Raw genomic sequence first — 19743 nt, forward strand, 5'->3', positions numbered from 1 at the left:
AGGGGCCCAGGAACCAACTAAAACCACAGAAACATTGGCCTATCCTGAGGGAAATAAGGCAAAAGGGGGGCTGGTACCATGCGCCTGTCTTCCTAAGCCCTAGCCTGTGTGACCCGCCCCCAAGCCTCTAGATGTGTGCTCTCCAGGATGGTAGCTGGAGCCACACGTGGCTGTTGAGCACTTGAACTATGGCTGGTGTGACTCAGCTCCTGCATCTTTAATTTTATTTAATTTTAGTTAATTTAAATAGCTACATGTGGCTAATGGTACCATATTGGACAGTATAGATAGAGAACATTTCCATCTTCTCTACTCTGTCGGACAGCACTGCTCTACAGGGCTTCTGCTTAACGGCCAGCTTAGCATCGTCAAGGGAGGATTGTGGACCATCTAAATCATTCCATTTCGCAACCAGGGCAAAGCTGTGGTCCACTTTATAAGATATGCATTTTATACATACATATGTGTGTGCCTTCCTGTCTGGCTATCTAGGCATCTAAGAATGTAAATATATATCTATGTATCCATGTATGCATCTAACTATGTGTGTCTGTCTGTCTGTATCTAAGTACCTGGGTATTTAACTATGAATGTATCTAACTATGTATGTCTCTATCTCCCCAGCAGCTACTAGAGAGACTTCTGATCGCTCCCCTTCCCAATACCAGATCTAAGCTACAAGTCTATTTTTACTTAGTTTTTGCTATTTCCCCCCTCTCCTTTAAGAAGACACTGGCTGATCCTATTGAAAGGAATGCTCTCTAAGAGCTGCTGAGGAGCATCGGTGTCTTTCCTGCAGCCAGCACCTCCGAGGGTGTATGGTCTCTGAGTTGTCCTCTCTGGAGGCAGTGATGTGAGAGCCTGGTCCTGCCCTTTGACCTATTACCCTGTAGGGGGACCACAGTGTCCGGGGGGACAGCTGGGCCTTTTGTGTCCTAGTGGGAATCCATGCCTCTGTCATTTCTGAGTGATGTCTGGGACAGGGAAATATTTAATGTCCAGAAAGGAGCTGAGGCACGGCTATTGTCCAAGCATTTTATTTAAATAAATTTTTCTTTTGCCTGTGTTTGAATTTTTCAGAAAAAAAAAAGTACTGACAAATACTATACAGCTTTGTCCATTTGTACTCTTCTCGAGAACGTGACGGCCCTTTCTCTACATTCCCCCCGCCCCCAAGAAATAAACAAGCCACCAGAATACATTGAACATCGGGAGGAGGCCTTCCCTGATGGCGGCGGCCTGGTCCGGCTGGGGCTGTTCAGATCTTGGTCTGGGGGCTCCTCCCCAAGCCTGTGCTGTTTAGCAAGCCTCTTTTTTTTCACCTTTTTGGTCCACGACAGACCAAGCAGGCTCCAGTCCAGAGGCACCCCCCGGCTGCTAGAGGTGAAGAGGAATAAGGCTGGAGCCGGGGAGGGGGTGCTGGGAGAAGCAGGAACAAGACAAAAAGGAAACATGGGAGAGGAAGATGGGGCTGATGGGAAGAACAGGGAATGACTCCAATGACTGCATGTGGCTCCTTTCATGGGCGCACTTGCTCAGCGGGAGTTTGGGGGCCTACAGCAGACTGGGCGGTGTTGGGGGGACCCCGGGAAGGCTGCCAGGGAGGCGAGGGTGGGGAAAACATAAGCCTCATTCAGCATCTGGGTCTCCTGAGTCCTAGGCTAGGGAAGCAAGTGAGAAGGGAGTTTCTGGGTGTTTCACGCCTGGAGGTAGTTCAAATCCACTTGATTAGGGGACAGCAGGGTACTACCTGGAGACAGAGGCCTTGTCAAGGCAATGACAACTGACTGCTGTCTTAATTCAAACTAGCAGCCAGTTGCCATGGCAACCATGTTACTTGTGTGGTCCCCGATCTGAGTGATCCTCTCTCCTAGATCACATCTGACACCCAGCCTCAGCCGTCAGGTCCATGCCTTCCTCAAGTCATCCATTTCAGGGGGGCAGGAAGGAGAGCTTGTCCTGGTGGGCAGTGGCCTGCGTGCGGAGGCAGGTGCACCTGGTGTGGGGTGACGAGCAATTGTCCTGTGATGGGAAGGGGGCAGCCAGATGCTCCATGACAAGCCGTCCGGGGACAAGGGGACAGCCAGCCAGAGAGTACTGCTTTCCCTGCTAGAAGGGGCTGACGACTAGGGGGTCTGAGTGGCCAGGGCATCGGGGACCACTTGGTGTGAGAAGGTGGATGTGACTGGTTTTAAAACACATGAAGGCCTGGATTCTGACGCACAGGGTCGCCCGTGAGAAGACTTGATGCAGCAGGCACCCCGAGGCGCCTGCCCCCACAGGCTCGGAGAATGCCCAGAGGCCAGGTGAGTGCCAGGCAGCCCAGGGGAGCCAATGGAGGACAGTTTGCCGTGAACACAATCCTGCAGAATTTAGCATCTTGGCTACTGTAGATATCATAGTTTAGCTACACTGTTAATTAAATTGCAATTTTACTGCCACCTAGAACAGCTTCTGTGGGAAAATATTTCGAGAGAGCTACCCAGCAGATTTGCAAATGACCTTTTAGAGCATAGCCCGCTCCCAATTTGGGAATTATCCATCTTTGTCAGATGGTCACAATACAGTCAAAATATCAACCAGCTCCTCACATACGTGGATTAACTTGGCCTCCCAACCTCAGCCTGATGGGGAGACACTCGCCTCAACTCAGTGCGGCCCTAGCGTACCGCTGTCTGGATCTTGGGACACGCAGGCCGATTTGACGGTCAGATCTGCGCACGGCCTGGGCGGCACTTGATACCCAGCTTCCATCCATTGCAGCAATTAGGGGGCTCAGAAGAGAAGGTCACTCAGGGAGATTGGCGAAATATTACGCGTGGACCCTCCACATCGTCACGTATCCAGCAGCATCCACAGACAGTTCTGAGTACCTACTGTGTGCAAGGCACTTGCCTGAGCGTCAAGAAAAATATTAATAAACCTCTCTATAGCTTTATTCTACTTTCATTGAACTCTAACTTCTATATGCCACCGCAATACACCACACATCCATTACAGCCCTATGGAATTGTTTCCGGTGTGCCTTCCGAGAAACTGTATGGGATATGGCCTCAATTCCTTCCCTGCTGCGAAGCTTTGGTTACAGAGGTGATCCCTAGGTCAGGTGCCAGGTGTCGCGTCTCCTTCCCGTCTGTAAAGCATTGCACAGGCCCACAACTGCAGTTCATGGAAGTGAATGGAGTTTCCTTGGTTTCCAGAACATTCTAGAAGTCACCACCAAGAGCTGTTTGTTGGTGCTTGGAGAAGGGCACCTTGCTGAGCGGTTCTGGGGGTAGCATCTCAAATAGAGGTTGTAGACAGCATTCGATACCTATCAATGGTGATGGGGACCTTTGTCATGAGTTGCAAGATACAGCTTTCAATGAATTTTGAAATCTTTTTCTCCCATGTAAGAAACATAGGAAATTGGTGTGTCTGTATCAGTATACAAGCTGGCACAGTTGTATTTTGCTGGAGTGTCCAAATATGAGGATTTCCAGTAATAGGTTGTGTGGGGATAGGAATGGGAAACCTGAGTGGTGCATGGAAAAGACATCCGGTTATGTAATTGTGCATGTGTGCCGGAATTCGGCCAGGCCTTCCTATGAGAAATTTTTGGAAGAGCAGATAATGTACAAAGTAGGTAGTCAGTGACCATTTGATGAACAGAATACATTGGCCCAGGTACCTGTTGCCTGAACTCACACGCATGTGTATATGTGTGTGCGTGTGGGCACTTATGTCTGCATAATGGGCATATGTGTGCTTATGTGTGTGTTCCTTGTGTGTTTGCATATGGAGCTTGCTGGAGGCAGGTGGAAGGGATGCCTGAGTCTGCAGTAAAGAGCACTGCTATTGGACACATAGCTGCCAAGATAGTACCCAATAACTGTCCATGTTCTTGCTGGGATGTCCTCCATGGGGACACTCAGCCTGAGGTTTGTTCCTTGGCTAGTTCTTCTGTGAACATGAGTGCATCACTTTAGGGGTTGCTGCTGTCTAGCCTGTGTGTAGTTGGAAGGTGGCTTAGTCCCCAAGACAGGACGCCTCTGTTTCCTGCCTCACTAGACAAGCAGCGATGGCCTCTTTTCCATCTGGAGAAGCTTGGGCTGAGCAGAGATCCAGAGATCTTCTTCAGCCTTCTTCTTCTTCTTCTTCTTTTTCTTCTTCCCCTTGTTGCGCTCCGTCTGTTGGCCACTCTTGCCTGGCCGGCTCCAGCAGCAGTGGCAACAGATGAAGATGAATGTCATGACCACAAGGAGTGGCAGCCCCAGAAGGATGCCCAGGCAGATGGTGTTGAAGAGGCCCTGTTGGTGTTTGGTCAAGATAGTGTCCCAAATGATACTGAAGAAGGAGTTGATTTTTTCCATGGTGCCTGGCTAGACTGGAGCCACTCTTACTGCACTAGAAAGTCCTGGGCTCAAGCGGATGCAGCCTTGTCCACTTGTAATTTATTCCTCTTCCAGTGTTGGGTTTGGGCATGCCACTGTCAGCAGCTAAAAAGAGCAAAACAGACAATTCAAGAGAAATGCAAAGTGAATGGTCTACCATTTTGAATGTATTTTTGAGGCTTAGGAAAAGGGAGGGGATTGAAGGTTTCCAGAGTTCACTAAAATTGTATTGAAACCCAGTAAACAAAATAAATGCATGCATTTGAGTATGTCCTCACTAATTCTTGTACACATTATTTTGGGGATAAGAATTAATAGTATATCAGACCTGGCATGTCATGGGTGCTCAGCAATTGTTGGATACATGAATCAATGTGTGGATTCAGCATTCTGGGTAGGGATTGGTGCCTCTATAGGAGCAGTTTTCAATCTTTTCTCCCTGCAGCTCATCTGATGGGCGTTGGACCCATACTCCTCACAGGTCAGCTGTGTCTAACTTTCTATGAACCCGATGTGCCATTTTTAACACATACTAAAGCTTAAGCACAAGATGGAATATCTAAGTCTTGCTGCCTGTCACAGGGAGGCTGGATGTTCCCCAGGCTATGAGGTCAGTGGTCCTTGTCCTGCCTCACTCCTGACCTTCGTGCTCTCTTCCCAGCTCCATCTCCTCCTTCTTTACATCCCACTCCTGTGCCCGAGGACTCACTGAGCTTTGCAGTGGGGCACCATTTTCTGGTTCCCTCTGTTTCTATCTTCATCTCCCTCCTCACTCTCACCTCTGCTCTCTGTCCCTCTGTCAAATATTCCCAATTCTCCTTCCCTGCCTGCTCCTGTACTTGGCAGAAGAAAAGAAGTCTCGCAGGCCGCTCAGCAATGGTGTTTAAGGAGTAGAGTGGGGTCCCTACTCCCATCCTCAGCTCAGTTGACCGTCAGGACTGTTGTGGCTGCTTATACAGAGTGGCCCTTCTTCCACTGGTATCCTCTCCATCCCTCCACATATATCTTAGGTCTCAGCTCTCAAGTATAAGGTCTTACAGACCTCTTCTGGAATCTGGAATTCATAGTTTCCTATGTCTAAACAAGATCTGGAGGGTGACACGATTCAAGGAAATTCAAGAGACCTTCTGGCACAAGACATTGATCCAAAGACTCAAGATCCCAAAGATCCAAGACTCATTGATTTTCAGCTGGAGAACTTAGGGATCACCCCAACCAATGCTCTCACTTAAAGATTAAGACTCTGGGGCCCAGAGTGAGGAAGGGACATGTCTAAGGCCACACAGAGATGCCACAAACACCCAGAGTTGGGGGCGATGGGCCAATTGTTCTTCCAAGGCTGCTGGGCAATCAGAAAGACAAGGATGATGATGTTACTTTATATTTGTGTTGTACTTGATACTTTTCTAACCACTTTCACATGAATTATGTTTTTAAAGATGGTACGGTGGGGGACTTGGGTCAGAATCATCATGAAGTCCAGGCTTCGTTTTGTTGTACTTCACTGGAACATGGAGGTGTGGCCTCTCCTGGGGAGTGTGTTATGCTCAGAGGTTGTCCTCAGAAGCCTAATTCCTCGGATAGCACTCCAAAAGTGTCCCACGTACCCATCTGTCCATCCAAACTCCACCTGAACTCAGCCCTAGCCTGCTGGCATTTGGGCTCACGTCCTTAGAACATTATCTATACAGTTGACGCAGTTGTATAAACTGGTACCTACTGCCGTGCCCTGGTCCAAGAAAGTGAAGTAATGCTGTCCGATGGCACTGAAATGCCAGTCACCGTCCTGGGTGCTCTACACCCATTGACCCATTTTGTGTCACTACAACCTTATGAAGTGGGTACAGGTGTTTTTCTCATCTTACAGCTGGTGAGAGGGAGACACAGGCCACACAGTGAGTGAGTGGCAGAGCTGACCTGCCTGATTCTGGGGTGTTCCGACCCACGAGGGGCGAGCCCTTCATAGGTGCTGCTCTGAGCCTCCTATTCCTTTGTGTAGAATTAACCCATTTTGGCAAGTAGCCCAGGATACAGAATCATACAATATGTGGTTATTCCCTAGATCGACTTAAAAACATTTATCCCAATCTGTTGTGGAAGAAGACTGCACAGTGATTTATTTCCCATTGTTAGATACTTCACAAATGCATTAGGAGTCATACAACAAAAATCCAGTCCTGCTCAAGGGGAGGTTTATAGAAAGCATATGACTGCCTGAATGTAAACTCAACTCCCAACAAAGAAAAACGTTCTAAGAAGTCACATCCCTTTGCCAGAGGCTTCGCGTGAGACCCTCAGAAGCCCTGGGAACATCATATGCCATGGATCTGCTTACACACCATGAAGCCCACAGGCTCTTTGTGGAGAGAACACACCCTTGGGTATCCTTTATGCCCCTCCTCCCCTCCCCCGGCCATGGTCCCCCACCCCCTGCCATTAAGGCCAATCCATTGCTTTCCTCCTTCTCACATACTTGTCTCCTGGATTTTCCTTCTTACTTTCCTGTCACCTTTGCTTTTACTTCAGCCCTTGTTCGGCCCCATATTTTGCGGGGCTTATCTGGAGGGATTTTTCTGCTCTTTTGAGGGAAGACTTTAGGGGCTTTTTACTAATTTGATCCACACATATATTTTCCTGGGACCAAATGCTCTTCATACTGCATTTCTAGGACTCAAATTAAGCAATGCCACATTTGTTGACAGACTGTTCTGTGGCAGAGGTCATGCTGGTCCCTGCAGGGAACATAAAGGTATCAGAGACCCACTTTGGGGTTCATCCAGGGAGAGAGAGGAAGGACTTTGAGCCCTTGGAGAATATTGGGGCAGTTTTCATGAAGGTAGAGCCATCTGAGGAGGATGTTGGCAGAAAAGCATAGGTGAAAGGATGTTCAGAGATTCTAGGCTGAGAAACTTCAGGAATATGGCAGGAGAACAGGGTGCCTGCTGGTGAGCCTGGGGTTCAGGGTGGAAGAAGGGAGGACTGTAGACTGTGGCCAAGGTGGAGGGGGCCTCCACAGGGTGTGTGTTTCTTTGGGGGCTTTATAATAGGAGGATGACTCTCAAGAAAAGATAAGGGCCTGAACAGCGCTGGAAAATGTTTTAAGATTCATCCATTTAACAAACATTTATTGAGCACCTAATATGTGCCACACATTGTGTTAGGTATTAGGAATCAGTGATGAAGGATAAAGATATGGTTTCTGATAACATAGGGCCTGGATATTCTAAGGGAGTTATTATTATTGAGGGATCATGTCAGAAAGGACAAGTATAATAAGCAAATTTCAACTTAGGTTGCTTAGTTGGCTGAAATAGGAGCATGCATTTGAATTATGTTTATCTCAATGTCCCAGGCCCTCCTGCCCCTCCCAACCTTTGTCTCAAACTCATCCATCCCATGACACCTAAAATAGCCTTTGAATAAATAGATTCCTTTTTCCTCTAAAGCTAATTCGATAATTCACTTTCAGATTCCTGAAGGTACTTATTTGAGTCTACTCTCCGTATAGCCAAAGAGAGTATTCATTAACATTTGGGAACCCAGTCTAGGGAAAATTCAATTAAAAAGGTATTCTTTATATTTTTTCATCTAAGAATTCTCTTCTAGACCCCCCAGGTTACTTGCTGAGCTCTGCTAATCTATACTGTTTCATTAGTATTTATGAGCCTCTCATTGTTAGCATTTCCAGGAAACAATCAAATATCTCCTTGGTGGTATGAATTAAAAGTTAGAGCTTCCACAGAATGCTTTTGTAAAAGGAGCCACACTTTGGGCCTTAGAAATGCTCTCTGGGAGACCCATGATTTTGTTGGATATCAAGTGTTGCTGTTTGAAAGATAATTCATCTGTTCTTATAAAAGCAACAATAGGTGTTAACCAAACTCAATTGTTTGTTGATCGTTGTTATGGGAGGGGGGTGTGTGTGAGGAGAAAGACGAGGGTAAGGTTACTTTCAGTTTCTTTAAAACCAAAAACTATTCATTATATCCTCCGTAGTATTTCACTGGGGAGAGTCATTCATTCTTTCTTTCTTCCAAGAAGCTTCGCTCTGTCCATGTTGTGTAAGGTGTTGATGGCTAACAGTTCTTCCAGAGCCAGAAGAACTGGGTTTGAGCCCTGGGTCAATGTGTGTAACCTTGGTGAGTTACCGAACCTCAGCGACAAAATGAAGCTAATAAACTTCCCTTGTAATGATGTTGTGAGGATTAAAAGAGTTCAATATATTTAATGCATTTTGTGAACTGTAAAATACTATAGAGCATAATCTATGAAATAGTGAGTTATCTCCAGATAGCAATGGATTAATTTTAGCCTTGAGCTTTCCTTTTCCCTCCCTTACCTCCATGCCCAAGCCTCACCACCAAAGAACCGAAGACCACCCCCTCTCCCAATCCAAGTGAAGAGAACTTCACAGGTAATCTCACTGCTTATGGCTGGCCTGTAGGTCTGTGGCTGTAATTCTAGACCCTGGCATCCAGCAACAGGGATGGAGAAGGGTCCTTTGAGGGACCTGAAGGATTGTTGATCTCATAAAGTGAGGCCTGGGGAAAATACCTAGCCCTCAGTGAGCCCGGCCTCCCTCCCAGGCTTTAGAATCTCTGAAAGTGTACAGGGATAGGACCTTTCACAGAGAGGTCTGATCCATCCCTGAGACCCAACAGCTGCTCCAGAGTTGTGTCCAATCCTAGCTCATGGACTGGTGTTCCTTCTGGAGCTCCCCAGCAGGGGGCAGGGCATGCAACTTTGCATTTAGTCTCTGTGCATGGTAATTAGATGAAATAATACATGTCAAGCTGTAGTAGCATGGTGTCTGTGGGGTAGTAGATGCTTTCTAGAAACGTTAATGACAAAGATGACAGTACCCAGTTAAAATTCCTAGGAGTGGCCTCCAAATGGTCCAAATCTTTTGTCTCCTGTAATGGGTGGGGTGAGGTGGGAGGTTCAGGTTTCTCTCAGAACCTGAAAAGATTCCTCTGCTCTGCTGCAGACTCCAGGGTATACATGGTGGGGGGGAGGGGGGTGGGGATCTTATAATTGAAAGTTGGAAGCAAAGACCTCCCTGTGGCCTTTCCTCAAATGCTTTCATTGACTTTTCAACCTTATGCTGTGTCTATCACTGTGTTGCTTTAGCTCTTCACCCAAAGGTGGACTTCTGGCCAGGCTGGCTGCTTACAGGTCACCTCGGGTGTTAGTTAAGTGCAGATTCCTGCCCAGCTCCTGGAGACACTGATTCGGGAGATCTAGGCTGAGCTCTGGAATGTATGTTTGTAACAAACAGCCCAAGAGTTTCTGGACAATCGTCAAGTTTGAAAATTGAGTATAAGCAAGCTGTTGTGGAATGGGTCACGGGTGAGATGAGGTGGAGACGAGGTTTATCTCTGCACACAGCGGCACGGTGGCCTGCTGTGGGGGCCTCTGTTGGCATTCCTTCTTGCTCTCGTGCATTCAGAACATCTGGGCTGACCCTGCCTTCCTGGAGGTCACAATTCAATGCGGTTGAAGACCCACTATGTAGCCAGCCCTGAGCACTTTCCAGTTGAACAAAGAGGAGAGGAAAAAGATAGCAGAAATAGAATGTGATGAGTCCTGTGGTCAAGTTCCATGTAAAGGGACAAGGGAACAGCTTAGGGGAAGGAGTACACAATTTGGTCTACAGAGGGTTATGGGAAAGAAATGAGAAAGTCATTATAATCGGGGCAGGTGTCCAGTAATCCCTTCAATGACTATGTATGGAGCATGAATTCCATGCTGAGCACGGTGTTAGGTCCCGGGTAACCTGGGTAACCACACCCACTGTGTGGGTGCTCAAAGTCTAGTGTGGGAAGCAAACACTCATTGGAGGTGTGAAAACAGAATATGGGAAGTGTGACAGATAAGAAGTCCATGATGCCACCAAGGAGGTGGGGGCAGGCCCTGGGATGGAGATGATTTAACCGTGACCTGAACTGCAAAAACATGGTCAATTACAAAAGCAACACATGGCCAAGGTGTCTATAAAGTCTTGAAACGTAGAATAAACTTATTTAAAGCATTTCCAAGAAATAGGCTTGATCGGTTTTTCTTCAACCCTCAGATACCTTTGCAGGTGAAGTGCCTCTAAATTTGAAGCCATGAGTTCGGTTGTTAATGCATTATAAGGTGTCCCCCTTATAATCCCCCAAAACCTAGGAATATGTGTGCTTCTAGAGAAATAGGTGTTTTGTGCCTTTTCTCAGACAAACAATTGGAGCCACTACTGCTCTGAAAAGGATGTGAAATGACCGTGTGGCTGAAGTCAGCTGCAGCGGGTAGGGGTCACAGTGGGGTGACGTGAGGCCCATGAGGCAAGCGGCCCCCCACCCACAGGGCTTGTAAGCTGTGTTAGTGGCATATGTATGCTGTAAGAGCCACGGGGCAGGGGGTGTCAGCAAACGAGGGGACATAATCAATATGTGTTCTGCACAGTGTCACTGAAGTGAGAGGGGACACGCTGGCAAGGATGAGTGGGAGGCAAGATTACAGATGTTCAGGGAAAATGGCGGCAGGGATAAGGGTGAGGGAAGTGGAGGGCGGGAAGGAGGCCTGACTGGGGTGTTCTCCTATGGATGAGGTGGGAGAGCTCTCGGGCATGAGGGGCATAAGGAGGTGTCCTGGGCTGTGCTCTGCTCTTCCTCTCCCATCCCTAGTCCCCGGTCAGGGGTCCGAGTTCGCCTTATTTTATTTTTTCCAATATGGAATCTCATTGGTTTTTGTCCGACTTCCTGTCATTTCTCCTGGAGGTTTAGAACATCTTATTCAGCCCCAGCCTCTCTAACCCTGCCTGTCCAAACCTTGCCCCTGTAGTTCTTGCAAAATCTCTATGGTTACGATAATGTCACACCCTTCAGAAACCAAGGTGCGCTGGCAGCGAGGGCACAGAGTGGAACCTCAGTCAGTAGTTATTAACTCTGCTGCTCTGGGTATAGATTTTCTTGATGGTTCTCCCCTTGCTCACCTGGCATGCTCAGGTGCCCTCTAACAGATGTAAGTACTGTTTTGTACAAAAATGGTCAGGTCACAGCAATAATCTGCTAGCAGAGTATTGTGCTTATAACTTAAATGTGGCTCCAGGCATGATGAAATAGATACCTGTATTTTCCCCAGTGTAATTAATAGCTTCAAGTACCTAGTTCTGATGCAAAGTTAGAGGCTCTTTTCTTCCCCCAGCGTATACATTTATGGTAAGTAACTAGATATTAAGTACTAGAAGAAAATAGTATTTTTCCTTGGAATCAATGTTATAATTATGGTTGCAATTTTGAACAAAGGCACACATAGGTCATCAATATAAAAATGACTAAGGCACCATGATTATTAAAAATGATAAAATGGTGCTTTATCCCGTAGACATTCTGAATTGAAAGAATCCAGATATGGGTCACTTGGTTGGGTATCCTCACTTTATTGAAAAGGCACATAGGACCAAAAGAGGCCGTGAGGTCACACAGCTGACAACTGGTGGAGTCAGGGCCAGATCAACGTCTTCTGACCCCCAGCACCACCTCCTGCCAAGGTCTCCCTTATAAAAGTCTTTAAGAATAAGCATTAAGGCAGCTCTCGGCAAGATGCTCTCCATGTCCTTGTCCTGGGCTCAGCTGTAGGCTAGACTACCCTGCTCAGACCCCTTAAATCATTGTTGTGGGGCCAGAGGACTGAGTTGTGGCTGAGGGAATGTGGGCCTGGCTCCTGAAATCCTGGCACTGGCTGGCAGAGGACTCCAAGGCCGCTGCATGGCACAAGGGAAGGTGTTTCTGAAAGACCGTCAGCAGAACATGCCTACTGACCACGGTGAACAGCGGTGTGAGTGAGAAATAAACTTTTGTTGGGTAAAGCCATTGATTTTGAAGATTATTGGCAAATCCTGTTAGCCTATCCTGACTAACACAAGTGACAAAAAGGTCGCAACGGGGGCAATGATTATGGCAAATATGCAATAAGGCCACCAACTCTCCTGGAGAGTTTGCTGCTTTGACCAGACAGGAGTTTAGCCAAGCACTTCAGAGTGCTAGTTCTGGGACTAAATACCCCGAGTTCAAATCCTGGCTCTGCTCCCCACTGACTGTATCACGCTGGGAGGTTACTCTCTGGGCCTCAGTATTCTTATCTGTTAAGTGGAGTCTGTCAGAGTAGGCTGTTTTGAAATCTAAGTGAATCAGTAGAGGTAGATAGAGCCTCTTAGAACCAAGACTGGTGATAAATGTGAGCCCTTATTTTTCAACCCCAAACCAAAGGCTGATTAGCTCTCAGCTCCTCAGCTAATACTGATTTTATCTGCCTTTTTAGAATTGGGATGGTTCTGCAGTTATGGCTTTGACTATCTCTTTTAAAAGGCATTTCTCTTCCCCTCCTTTCTCTAGTTTTCCCATAATAAAGAGATGTTTTTAATGTGTATTTATTTTTGAGAAAGAGAGACACAGCACAAGTGGGGGAGGGACAGAGAGAGAGGGAGACACAGAATCCAAAGGAGGCTCCAGGCTCTGAGCTGTCAGCACAAAGCCCAACGCAGGGCTCGAACTCACGAACTGTGAGATAATGACCTGGGCTGAAGTCAGACGCTTAACTGACTGAGCCACACAGGCGTGCCAAGAGATTCTTTCTAACTTATTCCACTCATTGTTCTTTTTCAAAGCAACCATTTCAGAATTCAAATATGCACAGGCATACTCAGAAGCAGCATTATAAGGGTGTGGATACAGTCTATTTTTCCTTTCCCCATGGATCCCACCTCATTGGGCAGAGTGGGATGCGAGCCTCCTTCTCACCCCCACCCCAAACTGTCCTTCATCTCTTCCCTTCCTTCCTTTCCTTCTGCCAGTGTATTTAATGAGCTCCTAGCATGTCCTTGTCCTCGGCACCCTGTTCCTGGCCTAGGCACTGCAGATACAGTCATGAATAACTCAGATGTGGTCAAGCTACTTATTTTCCATGGGGAGAAGGACAAGGTATGTTGTTAATGCTCTAAGGAAATAATTGGCCTCGCCTGTGTGGAGGTGGCTTTGAATGGAGATCTGAGGAATGGCAGGGATCCAGTTGTGTGCAGAGCTTAGGAAAGGGCCCTCCAAGGGACAGGACAGTGGGGTTAAGGCTCTGAAGGGGGAAGAGCTCTGCTGATCCTAGGAGAGGAGGGGGCCAATTCCCATGGGCCTATGAACACCCAAGGTGAGGCATGGATTAAGCTGGGCAGCCCTGGCAGCGAGAACAGAGGGCAGAGGATGGAGAAACAAAGAAAGGGACCAGAGTTCATAGACCCTTTTCTTGGTCCCCATTGTTGTCACATTTGCCCAAGCCTTCAAACCGGTCCCCAGTTCCTTCTTCCTCCAGTTCATCTTTCTGAAGTCTGGAAGTGGTCACGTCCCCCTGCTTTGCCCCTCTTAGACTCTTCATTGCTTGCAGGATAATCATAACTCCTTCTCTAGGAGGACAGATCACTTGTGAGCCTGTCCCTCCTATGATCCCGGGCTCATCTCCTACCACCACCCTTACTACTACACTTTCCAGAATTCTCCAGAACATTCCTGCTTCCTCCCACTGTCATGCTTTAGCATGTGCTGTTCTGTCGGCCTGGGATGTCTCCTCACCTTCTTCCCTCAGTCCATTCATGGGAGAACTCCTTGTCCCTCAAGCCTCCTCGTTGGGGGGTTTGGGGGGTCTTCTTCTGGGACTATCAGCCCTCTGCTCCCAAGCTTCACCCCCATGATTTCTTTTTCTTCTGAGCTCTCATAGAGCCAATATCCTCCCATAGTTCTTATCCCACTGTATTACAATTATTTGGGTTTTTGGAAAAAATTATAAGAATACAGAAAAATCCAAAAAGTCATATATAATAATATTTTATATGCATATATTAATATGTATGGTACTCATTGACTCTTCTCTCACACTCACTGCAAGCTCCTATATGGCAAGAATTCTTACTCATCTGTATAACCCGACATCCTCATTCAATGCCTATCACACAATACATGCTAATAAATGTTTGATGAATGAGTGGTGTCTTTCAGTGCTCAGACTAAGCAGGAGATTGACTGTATCCTAGGTTCCCCCAGATAAGGGTGGAATTGTGTCACCTCCCTCATATTTTTATGTTGAAGTCCTTACCCCCAGTATCTCAGAATGTGACCTTAGTTGGACCCCGCATTGCTGCAGATGTAATTGTGAAGATGAGGTCACGTTGGGGTGAAGTGGGCCCATAATCTAATATGACTGGTGTCCTCCATAAAAAGGGGGAAGTTTCGACATGGAGACATATATGGACAGAGGGAAGACACTGGGAAGATAGAGAGAGAAGGTGGCCATTTACAAGCCAAGGAAAGAGGCCTGCGACCCATCCTTCCTCCATGGCCTGCAGAAGTTGGCTTGCCAACTTCTTGGTTTCAGATTTCTTGGCTCCAGAAGGTCAGATAGATACATTTCTGCTGCATGGGCCACCCAGGAAGTTAAGAGGTCCTTTCTCTTCACCCCCCACTTCCTCATCAGCTGGTCCTATCAGCTCTGTCTCCAAGATATATACTCAATCCATTCACTTCTCTCCATTCCAAGATGAGGTCAACATCATTTCTTACCTGGATTACTGTGACAGCTTCCCATCCAGTGGCCAGTTCTCTGCTTCTCTCTCTACAGGCTGCTCTTTTCACACATGCCAGATGCTATCACCTCCCAGCCCCATGCCTCCTCTCCCCCCACTGGCTTCCCAAGGCCTGTAGAGTGAAGTCTAAACCCTTAGCATATCCCACAAGTGCCTCCTTCATCTGGCCATACCCCCTCTAATCTCATCTTGTATCCCCCCTCACTCACTGGTTCTGGATACAGCTTACTTTAGGACTGTCCAGTCCCCTCGTGAGCTTGTTTGTCCCTTTGTTCTCAGATCTCGGTGTGACTGATGACTTCATAACACTCAGAGGTCACCTCAAATGCATTTCCACTCAAATGTAACTTCAGAAAGAGGAGGTCTTTTTAACTAAGAAGCCCAGCCCCCAATCAACCTCTACCACACCATCCTGTCTTACTGCCTTTGTAGAGTTTCCCACTCCTAAATTTCTCATTTGAATATGATGCTCTGGGTACTTTATTTACACATTTCTTCACTGCCTTCCTGCATTAGAAATGAGCTCAATGAGAACAGGGCCCTTGCCTGTCTCATTCTGTTTGGATGCTCAGAGTCTGGCGTGTAGTTGGATGAATGAATGAAGTCATTCTGGCTAACCCAAGGGAAAAGAGATCTTGAAAAAAAGTGTTAATCACCCAGCCCTGGTCATTAGGGAGAGAGACAAGGAGCAAAGAAGAGCATGGAAACATGACCATCAGTCACATCTGTGGCCAGACTTTGATGACAATTATCCCCCATTTAACCCACAGCCCAGCCACATCCTCCAGCCAACTAACTCATTTAAGGAGGAAATAATGATCAAGAAAACTTCATATCACTGAAAGCAGTTGGGAGTGTGTGATGGGGGGGGGGGGGTTCACCTTATCAACTCCTATATTATCACCTACCTTCCTTTTGCTCAGTTACAAAGAGCTCATTGTAGCTGGAACTTTCTGATAACAAGGGACCCTTTCCTAATTACTATATGCTCTATTTCAGGTTCAGCAGAAAAGAAAATTGAAAAGCTCCATTTCACTCCAGGTTCAAATGAGTCAATCTTTCAATCAATCAAGTATTAATTAAGCTATGCCAGGAAATACAGGGGAGGTAGAAGACATCCTCTCTCTACTCAAAGACGATACCAGGGAAATAATTAGAAAATAATTTAAGAACAATGAAAAGAGTTTAAAAAGGGTTTCATCTGGGCTTTCTATGGCTTTCTGTTAGGGAATGTGTGGAATCTTTAGCCACTTTATGCTCCTTTGCACTCTCTCTTCCCTCTTTCCTTCTTTTTCTCTCTTCTCATTGCTAATTACACTGTCTCCAAAGGGTCTATGCTGTACACTCATAATTAGTCATTTTCAGTCACCCCTTAGGATTAGACACCAGCAGTCCTGTCTCTCTGATTCTCTGAAAATTCCAACAGTGCTAAATGGATTGAATATTATATCTCCAGCCTGTTAGCAAGTCAACAAATTCCTACAGATTCATGTCCTTAAGATCATAAGGAAATTTTCTGATGTTTCTTCCCCTAAACTAGAAAATGTACAGAGAAGGATTTTGCCCTTCTTTGTGAGGACTCCACTGATGTGGAGTCCAGGCAACATTCATTTAAGTGCTTTGAAATTAGTGTTTTCTTCTGTAAACAGAGATATTAGCACGTTTCTCAGAGGATTAGACATTTTTATTCACTGTGCTACATCATCTTACCTTTCATACCTAGCACAGTGCCTGGTGGACAGTGGCTGGTGATAAGTATTTGTGGAGTGGATGAATGAATGAATGAGTGAATTAATGAATTGCTGGGAGCAATGAGAGATCATGTGTGTAAAACATGTAGCTCTAAGTACATGTCACCACAGCACGTACCTTAAATTGGCTTGAGAACTACACAGCTCTGTATTTAGTAATTCACATTGTGTGAAATGTGAAAAACATCTGTGTTAAAGATCTAATTTGGGGGCACCTGGGTGGCTCAGCTGGTTAAGTGTCCGACTTCAGCTCAAGTCATGATCTCATGGTTCATGGGTTTGAGCCCAGCATTGGGCTCTGTGCTGACAGTTCGAAGCCTGGAGCCTGCTTCTGAATCTGTCTCTATCTCTCTCTACCCCTCCCCGACTGGCGCGCGCTCTCTCTCTCTCTCTCTCAGATATAAATAAACATTAAAAAAAGAAAAGACTTATTTTGTTCTAACCAAAGGTTGGTCACTTTTTCCCCAAATGGGTTTAAGAAGTGAGTTAGCCAGCTCCAGGCAGACATGTTTGCCTTCCTCCTACTTTCTTGAGAACTTAATTTCCATTCATTTCCAGCTGCCTCTCCTGCTTTCAGCCCTTCTGACCTCCTGGATCTAGTTTCGTAGGGGTGCCTTGTTTTATCCGTCACTATCAACTTTCGCCTCCTCATTCAGCTAGAATGCTCTCTTGTTTTTCTTTGGCCTCTTTTATCATAGATATTTCAGGAGGCCAATGCCGCCAAACAGAGGGTTGGCAAAATGTCTTATCACCTTCCACAGAAACAGGGGATGATCTGTTGTATCAAAAGGTCGCTGTTTGTTATATTCTAAGTGTCTCGACTCTGGAGGTGGGCCTTTTCATCCCCGGGACACAGATGAAAAAACTGAGTCTATCAGAGAGATTAAGTAATTTGCCCAAGGCGACGGAGCTACTCAGGTCAGAAGAGGTTGGACTCTGGTCCTTTCTGAGTCTGAGAGGATCCTGCTCGTGACCACAATACAATACAGCTGCCATCCTCAGGTGACGATTTCCACTGCTGGACCTTCCCTTCTCAGCTGACGGGGTGTTCATTGAATCAGTCATCCATCAACCGTTTGAAAGCCTGCCATGTTGTCACAGCCTATGGATCACTCTTGACTGATTAAGATGTCTTCTGGGACTTTAGGGAGCTCACATTTTAATAGGACCCAAAATGTAAAAGAAATACAATGTGATATCGCATATGACAGTGGGTACCCCAAAGGCATACAACTCCTCCAGGTGCTTACTGGCAGTCCAAGAGCTATATCCAACCCATAGGCACTTTCATTATGATTTTATTTTTTCCCTCTTCTAACTTCATGTATGATTACCAATTTTTAGTTAGTCCCCAAATTTGGCCACCAACCTATCCTCCTGCATAGCCACAATCTGTGGGCTTTAGAAGGGCCTGTGTGGGGGCACCTGGGTGGATCAGTCGATTAAGCATCTGACTTCAGCTTAGGTCATGATCTTGCAGTTCGTGGGTTCAAGACCTGCATCAGGCTCTATGCTGACAGCTAGCTCAGAGCCTGGAGCCTGTCTTTGGATTCTGTGTCTCCCTCTCTTTCTGACCCTCCCCTGCTCATGTTGTCTCTCTCTTTCTCTCTCAAAAAAAAAAAAAAAAAAAGAAGGGCCTGTGTGCCCTCCTTAACCCCCAACCCACAGCCTTCCCCACTGTGCCAGCCTCACCCAGTCCTGTCACCGCATTAAAGCCTGTGGTCCCCGGAATACAAACTCCCTCTGGAGTAGGGACTACATTCCCTAGTGTTACACAGTAGTCTACGTAGGGGAGAGTGAAGCAGGGGTCTTGAAAAGGAGAGGTGAGGACAAAAGGCAAAAGGCAAGCCATCCTTTTCAGCCCAAACCTCCATTTTGATCCACAGATCCTGGTCTTTGGCTAATCAGACAAATAATAAGGATGACGGCTATCTGCGAGAGGAATTAATGCATCTCAAAATGTCCTAAGGACAATGCAAAAGGCTGGCAGTGGAGTGCAGCGGAGAGAACATTAAGCTGGGAGCCAGAGGACCTGGTTCTAGTCCTGGTTCAGTTGTCTTCCAACCCTCTGACCTTGAGCGAACCAGTCAAGCTTTCTGAGTCCTCTCCTCATCTGAGAAATGAGGCCAGGAGCTGTCCCAGATACCTCTCAAGATTGTCGTGGAGAACCGCCAGGCATGTGAAAGAACACTGAGAAGAGAGAATTGCCATCAAAATGCAAGGATGAGACTGGAGAGCTGAATTAAAGCTCAAATGAGAACCCTGAGCTTCTCTTCCTGAGGCAGCCCTCCACCCTCCCAACCCGGGCCCCATCCTTCGTGAATCAGTCATTAGGAGCTATGTTTCCAATTCGGAGAATTTATGGGCAACACACACTGACACCACCCGCATTCGTGTTCGCTGCCTGAATATATCTGATCTGACCACATCCTGGTATTAGTGCTAATAAAACCTGTAGCCATGGTTACTGTGAAGTACCTGGCTTACTCAGCTCCCATTTTCACTTGCCAAAACTATTTGGTACAGGATTTTGGAGCCAATCTTTGTGGGTGTGGTAAAGTGCCTAGGTACAGTTTTATTTTTGGAAAGTGTGAGCTCTGGGTCTGAGGTCATCTTCAAGTTCGGGGCCATTGAGGAGGGGCAGTGCTTTCTCTCTTCCCCAAATAAAGGGAGCACTTTGTGGCTGACCCCAGCAACTGAGGCTTAAGTCCTCAAACGTCATATCCTCTCCGAGGGAGAGGGTGTTTCTTGAAAAAGCAAGAAGACAATCGAGCACTTGTGTGAATCGGGGTCTCCCACACAGGTGGTAATTAAAAAATAGGTTTGAAAGCTGAGTAAGTCTCTTTAATATTAGTGAACTTAGTGTTCTCACATCTCGCAGCCATACCTGCATGACGGGCTGATTCAGTTTTCTCGGTGGTGGTGCAAGAGAAGTTTATAGACTGAAATAGTTGAAAACTAATGGGGTGGCAAAAATACACAGTGATGCAATTCGAAAGCAGTACGGAGATGATTT

General features: G+C 46.6%; 1 protein-coding gene across 1 annotated transcript in view; it reads right to left on the reverse strand.

The window, feature by feature from the left end:
• Positions 1-1021: 1021 nt before the first annotated feature.
• The window catches only part of KIAA0040 (KIAA0040 ortholog), a 35259-nt gene continuing 16537 nt past the window's right edge, over positions 1022-19743 (reverse strand). Inside the window, exon 2 of the mRNA XM_029935118.1 lies at positions 1022-4478. Within this exon, the coding sequence (XP_029790978.1) occupies positions 4047-4352 (306 nt within the window). The 5' untranslated portion in view covers positions 4353-4478 and the 3' untranslated portion in view covers positions 1022-4046. The remainder of the gene's footprint in view (positions 4479-19743) is intronic.

This window comes from Suricata suricatta, chromosome 3 (genome assembly GCF_006229205.1).
Source record: "Suricata suricatta isolate VVHF042 chromosome 3, meerkat_22Aug2017_6uvM2_HiC, whole genome shotgun sequence".
NCBI classification, from domain to species: domain Eukaryota; kingdom Metazoa; phylum Chordata; class Mammalia; order Carnivora; family Herpestidae; genus Suricata; species Suricata suricatta.